A 19,352-nucleotide genomic window follows, 5' to 3' on the forward strand; every position below is an offset into this window, starting at 1 on the left:
ATACATTTGACATTTTTTGAAAATGTCTAACTGTTCATCAAATCATAATATCCACTGAAAAATGCTCATTATAATTATAATTCAATGATTTTTTTCTTTGTTCTTAAAGGCATTCATTGTATTTTTGTGAGCTAGAATTCTGGTTAGTGTAGAGGGACATTATTAAGAGGATAGTTATCATCATCATGGAAACATTTGCATGAATCCATTTTCCTCCAAGAAACTATAACTTAAAAGTTTTAGTTCTATACTCTTTCATCAGACAAAACTGTAACCAGTGATCTTTTCAAAATTAAAAATATATCTAATGATATCAATTGTTATTGACACTCTAGATTAAATTGATATGAAGGTCTAAATCTATACATTAACTCTTTTAACCACAAAAGTCAAAAAGAAAAAAATGGTACCTTCTATTAGTCCCTTGTCTTTATTACCATATTACAACATAAGGCAGGTACTCTACCTGGCACATGCCCACACACAAAATATGTTTCCTGATGATGAAGGAAAATGAGATGTCTTCAAACACAAACTGAAAAGCTCTACATCTCCAGACAGCTTGGACAGTATCACTATAGTTATAGATTAGGAAATGGTTGCAGTATCCAGAAAAACTAAAGAAAATATTTGATCTGAAATCTGAGTCAACCCTAAGAAAGTAGGCTTATTTTCATTTTCAACCAAAAGTCTCTGATATGGAAACCAGGGGCTACGTTACAAGGTCATCTGGAGATTTTCAATAGCCTATGGATAAGGAAGTTTTCTGAACCTGATTGTGTCCAGGAACTGGTGCTGCTGTTTGGTTTCCACAGTTTTAGGGTCTGGGCTCTACTGACCACAGGGATGAGAATAGCTGGTTTCTTTTGTTTCTAGCACACCACCAACAGGAGAAAGTAATATTGGAATTTGTAATATGCATCAACGACATGTGACCTCCAAGATATGTGTGTTGGTAGCTTTTTGAGAAGCTATCCTAGCGTTCTTGATTTCAGACTGTGAAATATGGTAATATAAAAAGCCCACTTCACATCATGTATCTGTTGCAAAAGCAGCTGTTTCAAACCAAGGAAGTAATCCCAACACTTGGGAAACTGTGTAGGTGCAGGAGGTAGAAGACCCACCTCAGTGGCAGAGACAAACAATCAAATGGAAAAGAATCATGAGAAACCTAAAACCAACTTTTAGAAAAAGTAAGCAAATGAGGATTTGTGCCCAGTGAGGACATACGTGGCAAGGTCACCCAGCTGGAAGTTAAGGTTAGAAATAAACTAAGGTATGCATCAGGTGCCCTAAGCATTATGTTAGTGTGTCTACTATGAAGAGAAGGTGTGCATTTTTTTATTTGACAACATCTAAAAAGGACTACCGAACATGGAGGGTAGTTCTTTTTAGATGCTGTCAAATAAGTCAAACACCTCAGACTTTAGTTTTCAAAATGGTGTGACAGAAGCTTGGACTGGAAGTCCGGTCTGCCCCACTTTGTGCTTATACTCAATGCCTAATTCAGCACCTTGCAAACAATGACACTGGATAAATACTTGTTGAAAGAATAAATTAATAAATGATAACCATTAAATGTACTAAAGCTAACTAGTCAACTCACATGAAAATGTTCAGGGTTAGTTGGCCAATCAACATGAAAATATTCTTTTAAATATAAAATAGGTTTATTATCAAAATGGAATTATTTCTTTTGCCCCTCAAAATAATATATTGTTTGAAAATTCTGCATATTATTATCAGACTGTCTAGCCGTGTGTCAGCGCTGAGAGCACTTCATTCCATTCTATCATCCATTTTTTAAAACTTTACAAAAACATCTAAGTAGACTTACATTACATCCAACCATCAATGATTACCTTTGTTACAAAAGTATTCCACCTCTTCACAGCTCAGATTTTCAGGCCCAAATTCTGTGGAAAAGCTTTCCTCCAATGGAAAGTCTCCTTTGGAAATGATGTCTGTTTCCTCTGATGGACACTCTTCTTCCTCATCTTCAATGGCATCTTCAAGCGGCCCTTGAAAAAGAATCAGGGACACTGTACCAAAAACATCCAAGGAAGAGGGTGAAATAAAATCCTTATAACAGGGTCTTTGTGATTACAGTGGTGAGGAAAACATTCCAAGAAGTCCCAACAAGGTGACCCACACAAGATTTGGACACATTCATATTCATACAGAGGAGACCTACTTGAGAAGTGGAGGGAAACCCACAGCTGAAGATACTCCATGGAAATCAGCTTGCATCTCCAATCTGCCCTACCCCCAACATAAGCCCCAAACTTATTTTCTGATTCCCTCCTGAACAGCAAAACTGTGCACTCGATGTTCATTTGTTAGAATTAACTGCCTGGTAAAGAGTACAACTCTCCTTTACACTGTTGTACAATTTTACCTGAGATTTTAATAAAGATTTAAAGTAATTGAATGCATTTTAATTGGACTGAGATTTTAATAAAGTCTATACTTTTAAAAATCCATCTTAAGAGTGGATTCCAAGAAAAGATTTCATTATATGTGTTTGAGGCTTGAAGAAAAATTACATATTTCTCTCCCTGATGAAAGCATAACCCTATTCATAATTAATTGAATTTTTTCTGAAATGAAAAGTAGTTTTCTAATGAAAAAATGTAATTTGTATTTATGTGATACTTTTTCTGTAATAAAAATACAACTCCCTTAGAGAGAATGAGAGTGAGGTGCACTACATTAATGGACCTATTTTACTGAAAGGAAAGGGAGGGTTGGGGTTGTTCAGATGGATCTGAAGTGGACGGCGTGGGAATACCGCACCGCCGATTGTGCATTTCTGACTGCCTCTAAAGAATCAGAGTATCCGACTCATTTTACCAAGCAGAAGTCTGCATTTGCTCCTAAAGAAGTAATATGGCATTTTATCCAAAGAACACAATTATGATAATTTGTACTAATTGTCACTCATGTTACCAGTCTCATCAGACAGGCTAAATACTCTAAGGCTTAGGCAGCCTCTATCTCTCTTACTTTTTAGAAATGTACTAGAAATTTTTCAGGGCCAAGGAAAAATCAATTAAATAGTTTAAAATATAGTGAATATACTGCAGTTATTATATATGCATGGGTAAACAGGAACAAATATATACCTACATACAGTGGTATATCTAGAGTTTTTCCCAAAGCCACTTGCCAAAGGACTGAATTAATATAACATGTTTACATGTGTAGAATTAGTTACATGGATTTAAATTAAGGGGTATCCAAGCACAAGTTTACTTTCGAATATTCTTTTTCCTTTTTAGAATTTATTTTTCCTCTCCTCTTCAAAATAGCAAATGTTAAGGAGGACCAGATGCCCTAATTCCAAACATTCTGGTAATACTGTTTTCTCACACAGACCTTAGGCTCAAGGTGGAGAGTTAAAAGAGCCATGAATTTTGTTTTTGCACAAATCACATTTGAAAGTCAGGAGTCTTATATCAGTTTTTAATTCCTTAACTATTTCTACATTCGTAATCTTTCACCTTTTAGAACAACTATGTCAAATAGTAAGACACACAGAAAAATATAAAATAGAATGTCAAACATCACAATCCTTAAAACATTTGACAGTTTCAAAAGGCAAGATTAATTATTGATGCTGCATCTAATGAGGAGACTCATAGGATATTTCCCTTATTTTTATTTTTTCAAAGAACTTATTTATAATAATAAGCTTGGTCCAGAGAAGAAATGTGAAGCTATCCCATTTGTGTTTCATACGGGAGTTGAAAAGCACTTTCTTTCATGATATCTAAAATAATCCAGTGAGTTAGGTATGGTGGGTATTACTATTTTTATTTCATTGATCTAGAAAGTAAAGCTTAGGAGGTCAATAAGAGAGTAAGATCACAAGATATAAGTGAAAAAATTGACTTGTGAACTTAAAATCTTTTTATTACCTTTTTAAAATGCAAATCATTCTTTGTAAATATATTTCTTTATAAAGAAAACTATGAAACATGTAACTGATAAACAAAAACTTCAGAAAATGGTTAATTCATATTTACATAATTATTTATTCATGAATGCTAAATATTCCAGTCCAAAAATTGATGAGTCTTTTTCTGCTCTTCTCAGATTACTGAAAATCAACCAAAATATCAGGTTCTCACCTTCCCACAAATAATCAGTAAGATTATCTTGTAAACTTACCAAGAATAAAATAATTGATTACTAATATTTACCATTTATGTCATTTATACACTTGCTGAATCAATCTATAAAGTAACTACCTTTTTATCAGCTGTAACAGAAATTACAATTTATACTCCGTTTGGAACTTACTTCTTTGGGAATATATACTCAATTTTTCTACCAAAAAAAAAATAAAAGCTCCAATTATAAAATAAATATTTTAAATAGTTCATATGTAAAGTATGAAAAATATAAAAACATATATACTGAAATGAAAGCATGTATATAATAAAAAAATAATAAAATGTTTTTCTTTTAAAAATTAATATTCTGAGCATATGTGGTATATTTAAAATACTTAGTGACAATAAATTGGTTTTAGTAATATGATCTCATAATCAAATTTAGCAGTTGTATGAAGAATTAAATAGATAAGATCATGTGAAAATCTGAAAGAAAACAGAATCACAAAGCAGCCATTCATGCTTAGTAAACCTTAAATCAAATCAATGTTATGGTGATTTTATATATATATATATATATACAGATATATTTATGTGTATATGAACACACAAATCATATCCATATTTACATAAAAACTTTTATTTCAAAGTTTATGACAAGTAGTTAATTGATAGTATACTACTGCATATTCCAGGGGTTTTATTTGATTATCAGTTATCACTTTGGAATTCCAAGAATGTAACTGAAAAGAAGCAGTTTTCACAACAAACTACAAAAATCCAAAATAAAAGGTGAAAATATTCTGAGCTCATTTGTTCAAAATACCCGAGGTCTCCTTGTCAATGTTTAGAACAGGCCCCAGGAAGGTGATTTAATGGCCAACTTGCAATTCTCCCAAAGCAAATGTCAGATTTGTAAAATCTACTATACTCTGAAATGTGAAATTGCTAACGATTTCTTTAAGCATGCCATCAAATCAAACTCTGGGGAAAAGGTTTCTCTTAAAAATGCATAGTATTTATGGTTTCAGATCAGATCTCACTCTACTCTCTATATTGCATGTTTCTGTTAACAGGAAAACCTTACAGATAATCGGTGGCCATAAACTAACACGTTAAAAGGGTAAGAGACACTTGAAGCACAAGTATAATTAATAGCACCAATGAAGGAGGGAATGAAGGAACCTCCCGTGTATGGGTTAGTGGGCACAGAAGTCCACTTCAGAAAAATCACCACACATAATTTGACACAAATAATAATATCTACTCAGAAAAGGCTCACGACGGAGCTCCATGTGCCCTCATGGAGAAAATTACTTCTGATTGAGGCCACTTGGCAGGCAAGTGTGAGGAAATCTGAATTTCAGCTCTTCAATTGCTTCTGATTTACAGATATTCAAACACACTTGACAGAATTAATAGTCGCAATGTTCATAAATATCAACATTTACCTCATTTTAAAATGCCAATAATGAGCCATGTATCCTAAAACTCTGAATGCAGTAGTGCTAAAGGTTAGGCCATAATGCTGTTAATTGTCTCTCAGCATAAATGAGTAGGCATCCTTCCATGTTTTATACTGGATGAATAATGGGGAGTACTGGTATAGTCTCCTGGGTGCAAACCAGAATTTCCGTTTTTAGAGAAGAGAGACAACTGCATACTCAGGATCCACTTGCTCTGGTCATAGCTACCTTTGCTCTCTAGAGATAAGGCAGAAGAAAAGAAAGGTTCTGCAGACTCATTACACTTTGCAATACTGAGGGCCAGCCCAGTGCATGATGAAGCCCTTCCTATAGCCAGTACTATCAGCTGCATTGTAAAAGCTGTGCCTCAGGTGGATGTATGAGAGAAATTTCTATTTGGTGATTATTTTGATAATCAGGAGTTAGTAAAGGACAAATAGGTTATTCAAGATTAAATAGTTGTATCCCATACACTGGCAGCCTAATCACTGAGTAAAATGAAAATAAAGAACTGAATTTGTATGGTTAAGAAGCAGAGGAGTACTAATTCTCCCAGATAAATGAATTTATGAGAAAACTGCTGCTGAAATTCCAGGGTGTTCAAAAAATCCCAGTAACACATTCATAGCAACTGAAGAAACAGCTAGAAGTTTACAAATAAAATTGGAAAGAAAAATATAGGATACATATAAAAATTCAGAAAAAGGATTAAAATTAATAATACAATGAGGGAATGTAAGAAATGATGGGGAACAATATCGCAAACAAGAAATCAAACACATGTGTCTTTGAATACCTGTTTCCTTAATGAATAACTTTGTACTTTGGCAGGCCATATAAACACAATGACCCTTACCTAAATGGCAGAGTGTCTTTGTTCAGATAAATTCAAAGCACTTCAGAATAAGAGGCACCCAAGAAAGGAATTAAATTCTACAGAAATTAATATACATTGTCATGTAAGAAGAGAGGAAAGAAATGCCATATCCTATGGTTCCAATGCAATATACCCCAGAAGGGGCCTTTTCTCTAAAGCACTCATTGGTGTTAATTTATTAAACATTAGTTTAGTTTGGTTGTGCAAGCATTTTGATTAAAACAAGACACTCTGTAATAATGGAACTATAGAGTGCATTCAGTCTCCACTCCAAGCATTAATATTCTAAGCATTCTAAAGGCTGCACAAGACTAGCCACCTAGCAAAATGAGATTGTTTCAGAATACTGGGCAGCCTTGATTACAACTGACAGGTGGGAAGAGAGTCACATTAAAATATTATCATTCCCAATAATTACAATAATCCATCACAGTGTACTCAGAAATTCTGCTAGGTGAGTTTCCCCTGGAAACATACAAATATTTCCAGACCTTTCTATTCCAGTCTTTCTCAATGTACGCCACTTTGAATCCTTTATATATCAGATAGCATAATTTATTAATATAAGAAATTAAAACTTCCATCACTAACTTTATATCATTTTCTCACACACAGAGTGAAGAATTCACACCAATGATTAAATTTCTTAAAATCTTAATGAATTAACAAAAATGAAACAGTGCTGCTCTACCCAGGTTGCAGACTTCTATTTTCCACTCTTTAAAGTCCTTTGCAATAGACCTATTCAGACAAAGGAATAAGAAGGCAAACAAAATTCATATATATATATCTATATTGTACACCATGCTTGAATTACCTCTTTACAATTGAGCTAGTTTTGTCAGGTGATGCTACCTTGCAAAATGTAAATATAAAAATAAAAGTTCAAGACAGACAAATTCTGGTTCACATTCAATGTATGAATATGAAAAAATATAAAAACTACATGAACTCAATTTTAGTTGATAGGTAAGAAGAGTTAGAATAAACTTTTCACTTTAAATTTAGTTTACATTTTTCTATATGTGATGAAAGTGAGCCTGTGGATTTAAACTGCATATCTTGTTACCTAACCATTTGTATTTCCACCTTCTGTTTCTTTGTTAATTGTAGGAAAACACAAAATAAAAATCCCATCTAATATGAAAAAAAAAATGACTCACATTTTCGGTATATATAGGCCCTATTCATTCAATTAGAAATAAATTTTAAAAAAAACCTCAACTCTATAATAAAAACTGAATCCCCTAAAATGTGTCCCTCCCCCCCTCACTAGGGAATTGGAACATTTTTAGCTTTACAATGCTTACATGTTTTCTCTATTTTTTCTTGGTGGAATTCTGTGGCTCTCAATAGTTCCTGTCCTAGAGTTTTCATCTGTTACATTCAGACTTCCTTATGAATCACTGCCCTGTAGGCACACCTCAAAATGCTTCTCTATCGTGTCCCATTACATTTGTCTCATGCACATCCCACAGAGCCATTTAATGAGAAGGGGCAGGGAAGAGGGATGCTCTTTGGACAGTGCAGATCCATACTACTCATGTAATTGAGCTTAACAGCAAGAATAAAACCTTATTTCTGTAGTTTAAAAAAATATTTTAAATGGGCAAGTTCTTCCTGCAGTCACCCACTTTCAACAATTGTTGCATCAGGGGATCTAGGAAGAAGGAAACATTTTTATTAATTTTTCTCCTTATCTACCAGAAGAATGTTGATTTTTTTTTTCATTTGCGTTTGTTGCCTCCAGGTAGCAGACCAGAGAATCATATAGTAGAAATTCTTCTTTTTGATTAATTTCTTTCCATGTGTTATTTCTTATATATAATTGATTTGGGGCTTTGCTCATAGCTGCACATCTTTTTTTTTTTTTATATCTGTACCAACTGCTGTCCTTCAATCAAGAAAGTTGAAGGAAATTACCTGAATTTTGTTAAGTTTATTAAAAATGAGATCTGTGAATATTTAAATTGAGTTTTGAAATGTTAATGCAAAAAAGATATTAGAGAATTTTTAATGGAGGGTTCAATTTGACCACATACCATTGTAAAATGAAGGGGAAGGGGTCAGGTCATATTCAAATTATTTCTTTAGGGAAAAAAAGGTACTCTTTAATCTTAAAAAAATGGAGTAATATTCTTTGCTATAAAGTCATCAGCCACTTTTACAAATGGCAATATTAACAGCTTTTCTATAGAACCTGAAAACAACTTAAATTATTTAAATGTCTTTTTCCCTTGGAAATGCCCTGCTTTGGAAACCTTTAAATTCACTGAATGATGCTAAAGAAAACAACAAATTGCTTAGAAAGTATGCAAACCATGCAAGCAGCAGTCAGTCTTACACAGTAGATTAAGTACTGATATCACAGGAAAAATAAAGTTAGAGAAAAAAATACAGACAAAATTTGAACTAGATCTCTAATGACTAATTTACTCTCAGGAAGTAACTCAGGCATTAAGAAAATTTAGTTCATTAGTAAATGCCTTGTGCACTGACCCAAAGAAGTTAGTGACAGCAATGGCACTGAAATTCAAATATCTCATAATCAGGTCTCTGTCCCGAGTCCCATCAGAAAAAAAAAGAAAAAAGAAAAATAGGATAGTATAGCTCTTGCTAAAATGATACAGTAGTCCCTCCTCGTCCACAGGGAATGCATTCCAAGACCCCCAGTGGATTCATGAAACCATGAAAAGTACCAAGCCTTATAAATACTATGTTTTTTCTCATACATACCTATGGCAAAGTTTAATTAATAAATTTGGCACAATAAGAGATTAATAATATTAATGATAAACTAGAACAATGGTAATAATATACTATAATAAAAGATTTCAAACTTATAAATTGCTTATTTTTGGAAGCACGTGTGTGTGTGTGTGTGTGTGTGTGTGTGTGTGTGTGTGCATGCGCGCATGTGTCTGTGTGTGGTGCTAGGGATAGACCTCCAGACCTCAAGCATGCTAGGCAAGTGCTTGGGGATGTGAGAATGGGCAAGCAGGGATTTTTCCTAAAATTGAGCACCTCTGCCATAAAACACCAGGTGTTATTCCGTCATCAGACTATGAATGCAGGACATTAGATTTTCAAAGCATTTAGAACTAAGAAAGGAAAGGGATTGAAACTATCCACTGAACCCCTTTCATATGATATGTGGCTGATAAGAATTTACAAATGAATTAATCAAAATTTGTAATTTTAACTATTTCTACAAGAAAACACATACACATCTTCTTTAGACTTTGAAAACACCATAAAATATAGCTGTTGTGCTTACCTAACAAAGTAAATGCTGCAAAACTATTACATGTGTTTCTATTAAAAAACCTTGATAATAGCCTATATGGTTTTATAATGAAGCTAAATTAGTAGTACATGTAAAAAAAAGTGATTTTTAAAAATGTTTTAAACAAAGAAATAAATGAATATAAAAAACGAGGCACATAATTTTGATGCCAAAATGGAATTATATCTCTTTCTCTTTCTAGAGAAAATCAAGGGTAATGCACAGGTTGATGTTGTTTTAAAATCAATAACAACAAAAGCACTAGCCACACAATGAATACTTAATAAAGGCTTTGGTGACCAACTTTATTAAACAGTTTCATAAGGCCAAGATGAATTAAAGATTGTCCTTAATATTCAGTATGCATGTCTTTGTCTCTTATGAAACAACACAGCTACAGGCAAAAAAATAAGAGGAAAATATCAAATCACTGTAGGAATTTGAGGAAAAACATTTAATTAGCAAAACAAGTCAACACAAATATTTGCATCAGGATTTGGTCATTGTATATGTAAACGTTTTTTTCTTCTTATCTAATACAATTTGAATCTAACTTCTCATCAAATAGGTCAATTTCTCCTTTCTAATTCTTCATTTTAATAACAACCTTTCTGGCTCTACCCTATTAAATAGATTCTTTACCTGTATAATTAATTATCAATTGAAATTTGGAAAGAAAACATTTAATAAAATAACTGCTCTCTCAATGGAGCATTTGCATCACCTGGAAAATTGTTAGAAAATCAAATTGATTATCAGACCCTACCCCAGATCTACTGATTTCAGAAACTCCAAGGGTGGGGACATAATCTGTGTTTTGAGAAACCCTATGGGTGACTCTGATGCATGCTCACTCTAGTTTGAGAACAACTGGACAGGAATACAAATGCTATACACAAGTCACTTTGTAATAGTATAGACAATATTCATTAATGTCATTTGCTAGAAACAGTACAATAATTTGTGAGTTATATAGGCTCCATCCTCAGCTGTAGATAGACATGTTGGGTGTATCTGATGATCTATGATCAAACTACTTTTCACCTAAGCAATTCAATGTAGTCCCTACTGAAAATGGGCATATTAGCTTTAGGTATTTAATGTTGGTTAATCACTCTTCCACTAATACCAGAGAGTCCAGCAAGTGCCCAAATAGCATTCTTTCAGTTGATTCTGGGATGACAAGGAATAGACTCTAGTCATTTCAGGCTCATCCCAAATGTGACTTCCCTATTCACTTCTGGAATCCTGGATAAAGCAGGGTGCCTTTTACTCAAGAATCTCCAGTACCCACCGAACCACCACACGACTGGCTATGGTAGAGAAAGAAAATCTCAATATTTTAAAATTACAGTCTGCTGTTTGAGTCTCTTAAAGAATAAGAACTTCAGAGAACTGAAGTATTTTCATCCTCCTCGTTTGAGGGACTGGCATTTCAGGAGACGTGAGGAGGTGTACTCTACCCAGACAGGTAAAGCTGGCCAATCAATAAATGATGATCAATATACACAAGAAGTTCAGACCAGATCACACAGGCATTCCCATGCTCTTCACCCCTCACTCCACCCGCTTACTGTAATCAGGCCAGTACACAAACCAAGTGTGGCCTGCGGGATTTTGTGCTGCAGCATCATGGCGAGCCACATTATTAACCCACAGCTGCAGATCATCAAACTGCATGTCCTAGCACCACCACCTTGAACCAAACAGTCAAGGTGAGGGCAGCTACAGAACTGTTCCATTTTTCACAAATAGGTGTGGCCTCCTGCTCCTGGAGCGCTGCCAATTTGGCCCTCCGTTTGGGTTTGACACAGTAAATAATGATGCATATTCTCTCTAAGCCTGTACAGTCCTGCACCCATGTTCCTTGCACAGCCAGAAAAAAAATCCCCCACACAAAACAAAGCATTGTTGTAGATCCCGTGTATTGGTTGGAATACAAACTTTATAAGAATTTGCCTAATTTCACAGGTGTATGTGTAATTTTCCACATTTCCATTCTGGCAGATCTGTTTCATCTTTGGGGTTGGAAAAACAAAACAAAACAAAACAAAAAACCAAAAAACAGAAAATCCCTCCAACAGATCTTGAGTTGCAAAACCCTAACACGATGAAGGGGCTGTGTTAATGGAGATAAAAACAAAATCAACATGTTCAATCCACTCTAATTGTAACATGCCCTGGGATACATATCAACAGGGCACTTTAGAACAAGTGTTCTATGTTGTCATTAAACCGCCGTAGAGGTACCTCGATTCAGTACTTGGGAACATCTCAAGAGACCCAGAAAGCACTTCCCCATAAAATATACTTTCAGAAAGACTTTTACTTTATACTAGCACATTAAAAGAGTGTCTAAAGACACACAGGCACTCGGTGCAGCTGTATTTTTAAGAGGAGCACTTGCTCTCTGGAGAATTAGGAGGGCAGGGAGGTGCAGCAATAAGAGAGCTGGTTCATCACACCCTTCCAGTGCTGCAGCCTAGACAAGCAGCGAAGGGTCCTCTTAAAAAGAAAATATCCCCTGCCTTTGGCAACAAAGCCGACAACAGAATAAAAGCAATCACCTTTACAGGCAGGAGTTATAGGGTGAGCCAAAGGTGGAGAGCTGCCATAAATGAACTCTCCACTGGCAGTTCACAGCAGTCCAGCCTCTGTGTCATAAACCCTTTCCAGCCTCCACAAGACACCTACCTCCGCACTCCTCCTCACAAAACCATTGGCATGCTATCACACACGGCAAGAAAATGGCAGCTTCTTTTCCAGTTCAATGGAATTTCATTTTCTCCTTTAAATTGTTAGGGAAAGAATGCAATTCCTGAATCTACGGAAAGTGATAAGTTGTAAAGTCCCTATTTCCATGTTGAATTAATAACATCAACTTTGTGAAAACCTAGAAAGTTCTCATTGGTATCTACTTAACCCCATCGTCCTCTCTCACTTGAGCCAAAGAAACACACACCCCTCTCCTCAAGGAAGAAAGTTCCAGAATATTGGATTTATCAGGAGTTACTTAAAATTTAATATTGGTAATAAATACAGGGGACTACTCTGCACCCTCGAGAACATTCAGTTCACTTTTTTCTTAAGTCCATGGTTCCTAAACACTCTGAAACCACAAATACATCTAACTTAGGAATAAACAGCTTTCTGTTGTCAAATAAAGGTTTGCCTTTTAACACCAATTAATTTTTTCAGTGTGTTTTGTTTGTAATGCTATTTTATTTTGCTGCTGGGCCATTACTCTCTAGAACCAGTATAGCACAAGTTGCATGGAGCAAAATATGTTGATTATTTTTATGCATTACTAATTATTTCCTAGCTTAGATACTACTTTCCTGCCAGCATTTAGAAAACCATTCTTTCAGTTCCACCTCTTATTTTTATATTTTTAAAATATTTTACTATTGGCTTGGAAAAAATACAAGCAAGTAAATTCTACCTGCAAATGCAAAAAAAATATATATATATATGTATATATATATATATATATAAATATAAATAATATACATAAATCAATTACTGGATTCCATTCACTGATAAGTATTCAATCTGACCCCCATTCCAAGCATACCTGTATGCTTTCTGACTGCAAAAAGGAAAAAAAAAATTCACCTGTTACCAAGCATCATACCACACTACACCATCTTCTCCCTTCAAGCATTCTATGTTAGAATCAGGCTAACCTTTGGCTCAAGAATCAAAGAAGCATGGGAAGGGCCAAGTAAAAACTTAGCAAGTTCCCTATGCACATTATAGGAAAATGTTCACGCCTATGGTTAGGTGCGACAACAATCATACAATTGTTGACAAAGGTCTCAGTCTTACTCTCTAGTATTCCACTTATGATGTCAATTTTAGTGTGCATTAAATTCTGATAAAAGTGCAGTCTTTCAAGGTTCATTCCCGAAGATTCAGCAGCTCTGGGATATCACCCAGGAGCCAACACTTTTATTCTGCATTCTAAATTATTCTAACACAGAAAACAGGATAGAACACGGGGATCTATCTGTCTTCTAAACCTGTAGGAAGGGGAAATGAAGCAGATCTGAGTTACAACATTCCTACAAGAGTGTGAGAAGGAAGATAAGAGTGACCATTATCTCTCATCAGTAAACCCAGGAGGTCATTTTGTTCTTTTATATTTTAATTCTACTCTGCTGGAGTACACCATGTTCTGCTGGGGAGTATGGCATATCTACTGATAGGAAACTTGACTTATTAATTGTGTAGCATCATTTTATATGAGGCCTACTTTCCACATCTGAAGAGATATGCAATGCCAGCTTGACCATTTATTTTATCCACTGTACTTGAGAATTTTTCATGTACCATAGGAAGAATTGGCTCATAGAGGAACTGTGGGGGAATTCCACTCCCAGAGCTCTTTGGAGGTTTAACTGTGACACAACTAAGGGCAACCTTAATTGGGCTGCGGAAACCATTACCAGGTTGTTTCTGGACTTCTTTTCACTTTACAAAATGTGGCCGACCATGGGAAGTTCCAGTGGGGCTGCAAGTGGCACCAGGGGCAGGTACTTTATATCTTTCCATGAGCTGTTAACAAGTTCAGGATTCAAAATGTTCTCAAGCAATCCACCAGGATTCCATACATAGCTACTGAAAATTTCACAAACTCTTCGAAAGAAACAACATGTAAAATGGGGAAAAAAACTCTAATGTATATTTGTATATAAGTTGGGGAGAGGCTGAGAGAGAAGATCATTCAGTGCAAAGGTTAGAGAAGGTTTAACTCATTTAGTACAGTTCAAACTGAGCTGAGTTGTCCTAAATTTGGTAGCATTCCCAAAGAATATACACACAGACAAGAAAAAAAAAAAATCAACAAGTAAAAATGCAGATTTATACTATGACAAGTAAAAAATTTTAAAAGCAACATTTCCCTTATGGTAATATCTTCTATATCTAGGAACATCAAAAAGTTAGACTTACCAAGTAAAAGAATGTGACATCCATTACAGCTTAAACAAATATAAAACAAAGGTAAAAATTAATCTGCTTAGGTGAATATTTTTCTAAAATGGTATAGTGAATACAATCTATGTTCTACAATAGAGGAATTTTGTTTGAGACCGAAAAACACTGTTTTGAAACCCCTTGTGAAACTGGCTAAAGCAACAATACTGTACATGGAACATGAGAAAACTTATGCTCAGTTCTGGAAAGAACCTGCATATCCTTCAGCTTCCTAAATCATTTCAATCTCTTCCCTAGACTGTTTCATTTTCTATTAGGCCAATGGATTTTACCAAAAACCCACAAATGACCCCGGAAATGACGAGTACTCTCTGTGCATTGAAAATTTTAGTTACTTTGCAATGTTAGGAAAATCAGGACTTTTACTAGGACTCTCATGGAGAAGGAGAAAACAGCATGAAGTGAGCATTTTTCTGGCCCTTGACGGGCTGGACGCTCCATTCTACATCATCCGGGCTTTGCGATTTTTGACTCAGAGCCCAAGGAACCAGCCACCAGTGCAAAGCTGAAGGAGATGACAGAAATCCTCAAGTCTATTGATATTCTGCTTTAGAGCCTAGCAACATCTGTTATTTCATTATGTTTAAAGATACATTTTAAAGAGCAGCTAGGAGTTGGGGGTTGGAAAAGGAGGAGAAACATGGAACACAAGACAATATATTATTGACTAAATAAGGAAAGCCTCATCTTTCACCCCCAAAATATTGACTTTATAAAATATATACAAATATATTTTATAATATCAATATATTTTGTAAAAAATAAGCTTCAGGTTCTCAGGAAGAAGTTGAGGCATTTTAAAAATAAGCCAAGAATGAAATAAGAAAAGACTTACAATAAAGATCACTATTACCAAAATTATAATAATAATTATAGTATTATATGCCCACTGGATGGCACAGAAAAATTGCAATAGCGACACGGATGAAAAATCATGAGAAACAGCATGATATTGCAGAGAATGATAAAAAACAGATTAAAAAGTTGAGAGGTGGGAAAGGAACACTAGGGAAAGGTGGTTACAGAGTTGTAATCCATTAATAAGAATCCCATATTTAAGTAAACATGCAGTGAATTAGCTTATGTGTAATATTAATAACTAATACACGTTAAGAATTCACAGACCTAGAAAATGTCATTATGTTTCAGATTAAAGAAAACAAGCAGAAATCAACACAATGTTTATCCTTATATATTTTCAAGTAGCAAAAGAGTGGGAAGAATCATTCTATCCTCGAGTCTATCTTTCTATTCCCAAACTAGGGCTCTGCCAAGCAGATGAACACAAAGAAAAAATTAAATGTAAAAAAAAAAAAAAAAAAAGAAGTGAAAATTAGCATAGGTTGCAGGGAAAGGCTATGAAATAACATTATATTCAGTTAACTATGAGATTTATATGAAGTGTTGGCCAAAATGGTCTCAGATTTTCTGAACCTTGGACACCATTCCTGCAAACTTTATTAAAAGATATTCTCTCAAAGATATGAATTATTAACCAATGACAATGGCAAAATGGTGCTCAAAAAATAATTTTCAGAGATCACTCACATGCACTAAAGACAAAAAGCATTTTTAAAGTCAAATTACAAATAAAAGCTGATTCTGTTCAATCTAAATGCATGTGGGGACTAAGGTAACAAAACAGAATATTGGATAATACAAATTTTAATAAGGTTAATAAACACAGGTTAGAATAACAGAGAACAGAGAAGTGGCTGAAAAGAAGCCCAAAAATCTGATTTTTATTTCTCTTTAAAAGGGGGTTAAATTGACAATATCTCAAAATAAAATATATGAAGGACTGGGGTGTGTTTCAATGGCTAAGGGCCTCTGGGTTGAGGACCTTTGGTATCCCTGGTACCAAAAAAGGGGAGAGGGGTTACTTATTTTCATTTTGACAATTGGGTAAAAATAAAATTTGTAAATCGAATTTTAAAATCACATATTTTAAGATGTCATTTAGTAGAATTTCTACACTTTTAAAGATATTAAGGGCTGTACCTGGAGAGGGTATGGAAATGCACCCCTACTGCTTTCCTTGCCCCTATATTCCTCTTCATCTGGCTGTTCCATCTCTATGTTTTACAATATCATTTATAATAAACCTGTACGTTTAAGCATTAAAAAAAAGAAACAAGAAATAATATGTTCAAAAAAGACAAAATCAATATGTAACAATTAGGAACACACAAAAAATGCAGTCTCTAAGAGGACAGATAACTGAACAATTTTAAAGTTAGAATAAAAACAAAATGAACCCCACTATAATGTATAATTACAATGCACTAATAAAAACATTAAAGACACATGTGACATTGAAAAAAATCATAAAATGTATTGTGGGTAAAAAAAAGCATGTGTTATTCACATGCCTGCATAACTCATTTTTAGAATTAGAAATAGGTATTATAAAGAAGCCAATAATCTCCATAGTGAATGTACCATTTTTTATTTTACAAAATTTTAAATTTTTTTAAATTAGCTATACATGACAATAGAATGCACTTTGATATACTGTATCTTTTTTTTAAATTTTACAATTCCTTGGGGAATTTTTAGAAAGTTGGAAAAAAAGTGACTCTGAGCAGAACTGTCACATAGAACTTTCTGTGATGATGGAAATAATCTGTGTTTCTGCACCTTCTGATATCAAGTCACTCATTCCTCTAGTTATTTTGAGCATAAAACTAATGAGATTGAGAAACAAAATTTTTAACTATATTTAATTTTAATTCATTTATATTTAACTATCTATATGTGACTAGTGTCTACTATATTAGAGTAAATCTGCAGAACATCCAAAGAATAAATAAGAGTTGCAAATAAATATTATGGTCCTACTCAAATACATACCAGAAGTGTATATATTCTAAACATGGGGAAAAATCAGAACATTAAAAATGCCACATAGTACAATGATGGGGTCCTAAATTAAACACTTAGAAATAGACTGCTATTTATAAGAATTCAATTAACAATAAAGTCACTTTTTTTAACAGGGAAGGATTAATTAATGGAGTTGTAATAACTAGTTAGCAATTTAAATTCAGAACCTTATCTCAAATCATTTAAACAGTAAATTTCAGATTTTTTTCAAGCATTAAACTCAAAAATAATTACCACAAGAAACAAAATTGTTTATTAATCACACCTTTGGATAGTGAATAAGAATTTAGACACAACAAAAGAAAATGCAGAACAGTAAATAAACAAAAATATACATTAAAAATAAAAATGTATCATAAATCTAAATACATTTAGAGTCACCATATGGCAAAATATCAAAAAATATAAGAATACAAAATAAAGAGAAATCTGTCCAGCAAATAATTTAACCATGGGTAATGCTCTATAGTTATTATTCACTAATATTGTGAGGCACTTCCTCTACAGTTTGATATTCCTGCCGTTACAGAGTAATTAAACCATTAAAGAAGTTTCCACAAGCCCTAAAGTGAACAGTCATACTAGATTCCTCTCTTGCATCAAATCTTCCATGGGTTCCTTGAAGTTCTACCTCCAAAACATAACTCAAACCGAATACATCTTACCAACTTCACTCTGTGTCCTTCTTTCAAGCCACCTTTATCTTTCAGCAAGGTTAATGCAGTGGCCAGCTCTCCACTATCCAAGAATCCACTCCAACCTCTCCTACAGTCCTTTCCTTGTCAAGGGGATGTAAATTACATCTTACTATTCCTTTGCTTTTATGTCTTCAGCCTGCACTTACAGTGAAATCCAAAAGCTATATCATGACCCACAAACTCCTACAAAGGTTCACTTGGAAGTTGGCCCCTCTGAACCCATTGAGATAAACTCCTCTTTCCCTCCCTGGAACTTGGCACATCAACCTTCTTAATACTTCCAATACCCAAAACTCATTCCCAAGTTAGGGTCCTTGCCTGTGTTCTTTCTTCTGCCTGCAACACTCCACCTGTGAGAATGCAGTTCACCCTTGAGGCTAGAGCTCAACTGTCCTCTGGGGGCAGAAGGCTTGACCACCTTACCCACTCCACCCCAGCGCTCTAACTCAGCATGCATTTTATCTTGAAGGCTCCAGAGAAACTGTTCTCTTACATAAAATGCCATATATTTGCTGGATAACTTGCCAGTGATGCATATACAGACCTAAGATTATTCCTAAGCTTGAACAAGGATCTCCATGTCCAGGAATATCTCCTAACTAATCCAAAACACATGAATTAAAGTATAATTTTTAATATGGATATATCATAAAGAACCTACATGTTGCAAGTGGTTTTGAAGTACGGAGATTCAATGTTTAGACACTGGAAACATACCATCCAGACAACATCAGTTTAAATTCTGCATTGTCAATTACTAATTATATGCCTTGGGCAAGTTTCTTAACCTAAATATCAGTTTTTGTGTTTTTTCTAATTGTGTAAAATGAGAATGAAATGTGTATATACAACATGGAACTCATTATGAAGAACAAACAATGTATTTTAAAACTGTTAAGTCAGAGGTTCAGAAAACCTGTTTGTTTAATATTAATATTATTGAATGTCAGCTATTACCCCAGAATGTCTGATTCCATTCCTGGCTACACCAGTATTATGTTTTCGATCTTAAGTGTACTGTGT

The 19,352-nt window shown here is 34.3% G+C and overlaps 1 protein-coding gene across 3 annotated transcripts in view; it reads right to left on the bottom strand.

Moving 5' to 3' along the window:
- Zfpm2 (zinc finger protein, FOG family member 2) overlaps nucleotides 1–19,352 on the bottom strand; it is a 419,792-nt gene that overhangs the window by 332,349 nt on the left and 68,091 nt on the right. For 2 of the 3 annotated variants that reach the window (XM_047561101.1, XM_047561096.1), the window contains exon 2: nucleotides 1,863–2,021. The exons of the other annotated variant lie outside the window; for it this stretch is intronic. In XM_047561101.1, the coding sequence (XP_047417057.1) occupies nucleotides 1,863–2,021 (159 nt within the window). The remainder of the gene's footprint in view (nucleotides 1–1,862; nucleotides 2,022–19,352) is intronic. 3 annotated transcript variants of the gene reach the window in all.

The sequence above is a fragment of the Sciurus carolinensis genome, chromosome 1 (genome assembly GCF_902686445.1).
Source record: "Sciurus carolinensis chromosome 1, mSciCar1.2, whole genome shotgun sequence".
Classification (NCBI taxonomy): domain Eukaryota; kingdom Metazoa; phylum Chordata; class Mammalia; order Rodentia; family Sciuridae; genus Sciurus; species Sciurus carolinensis.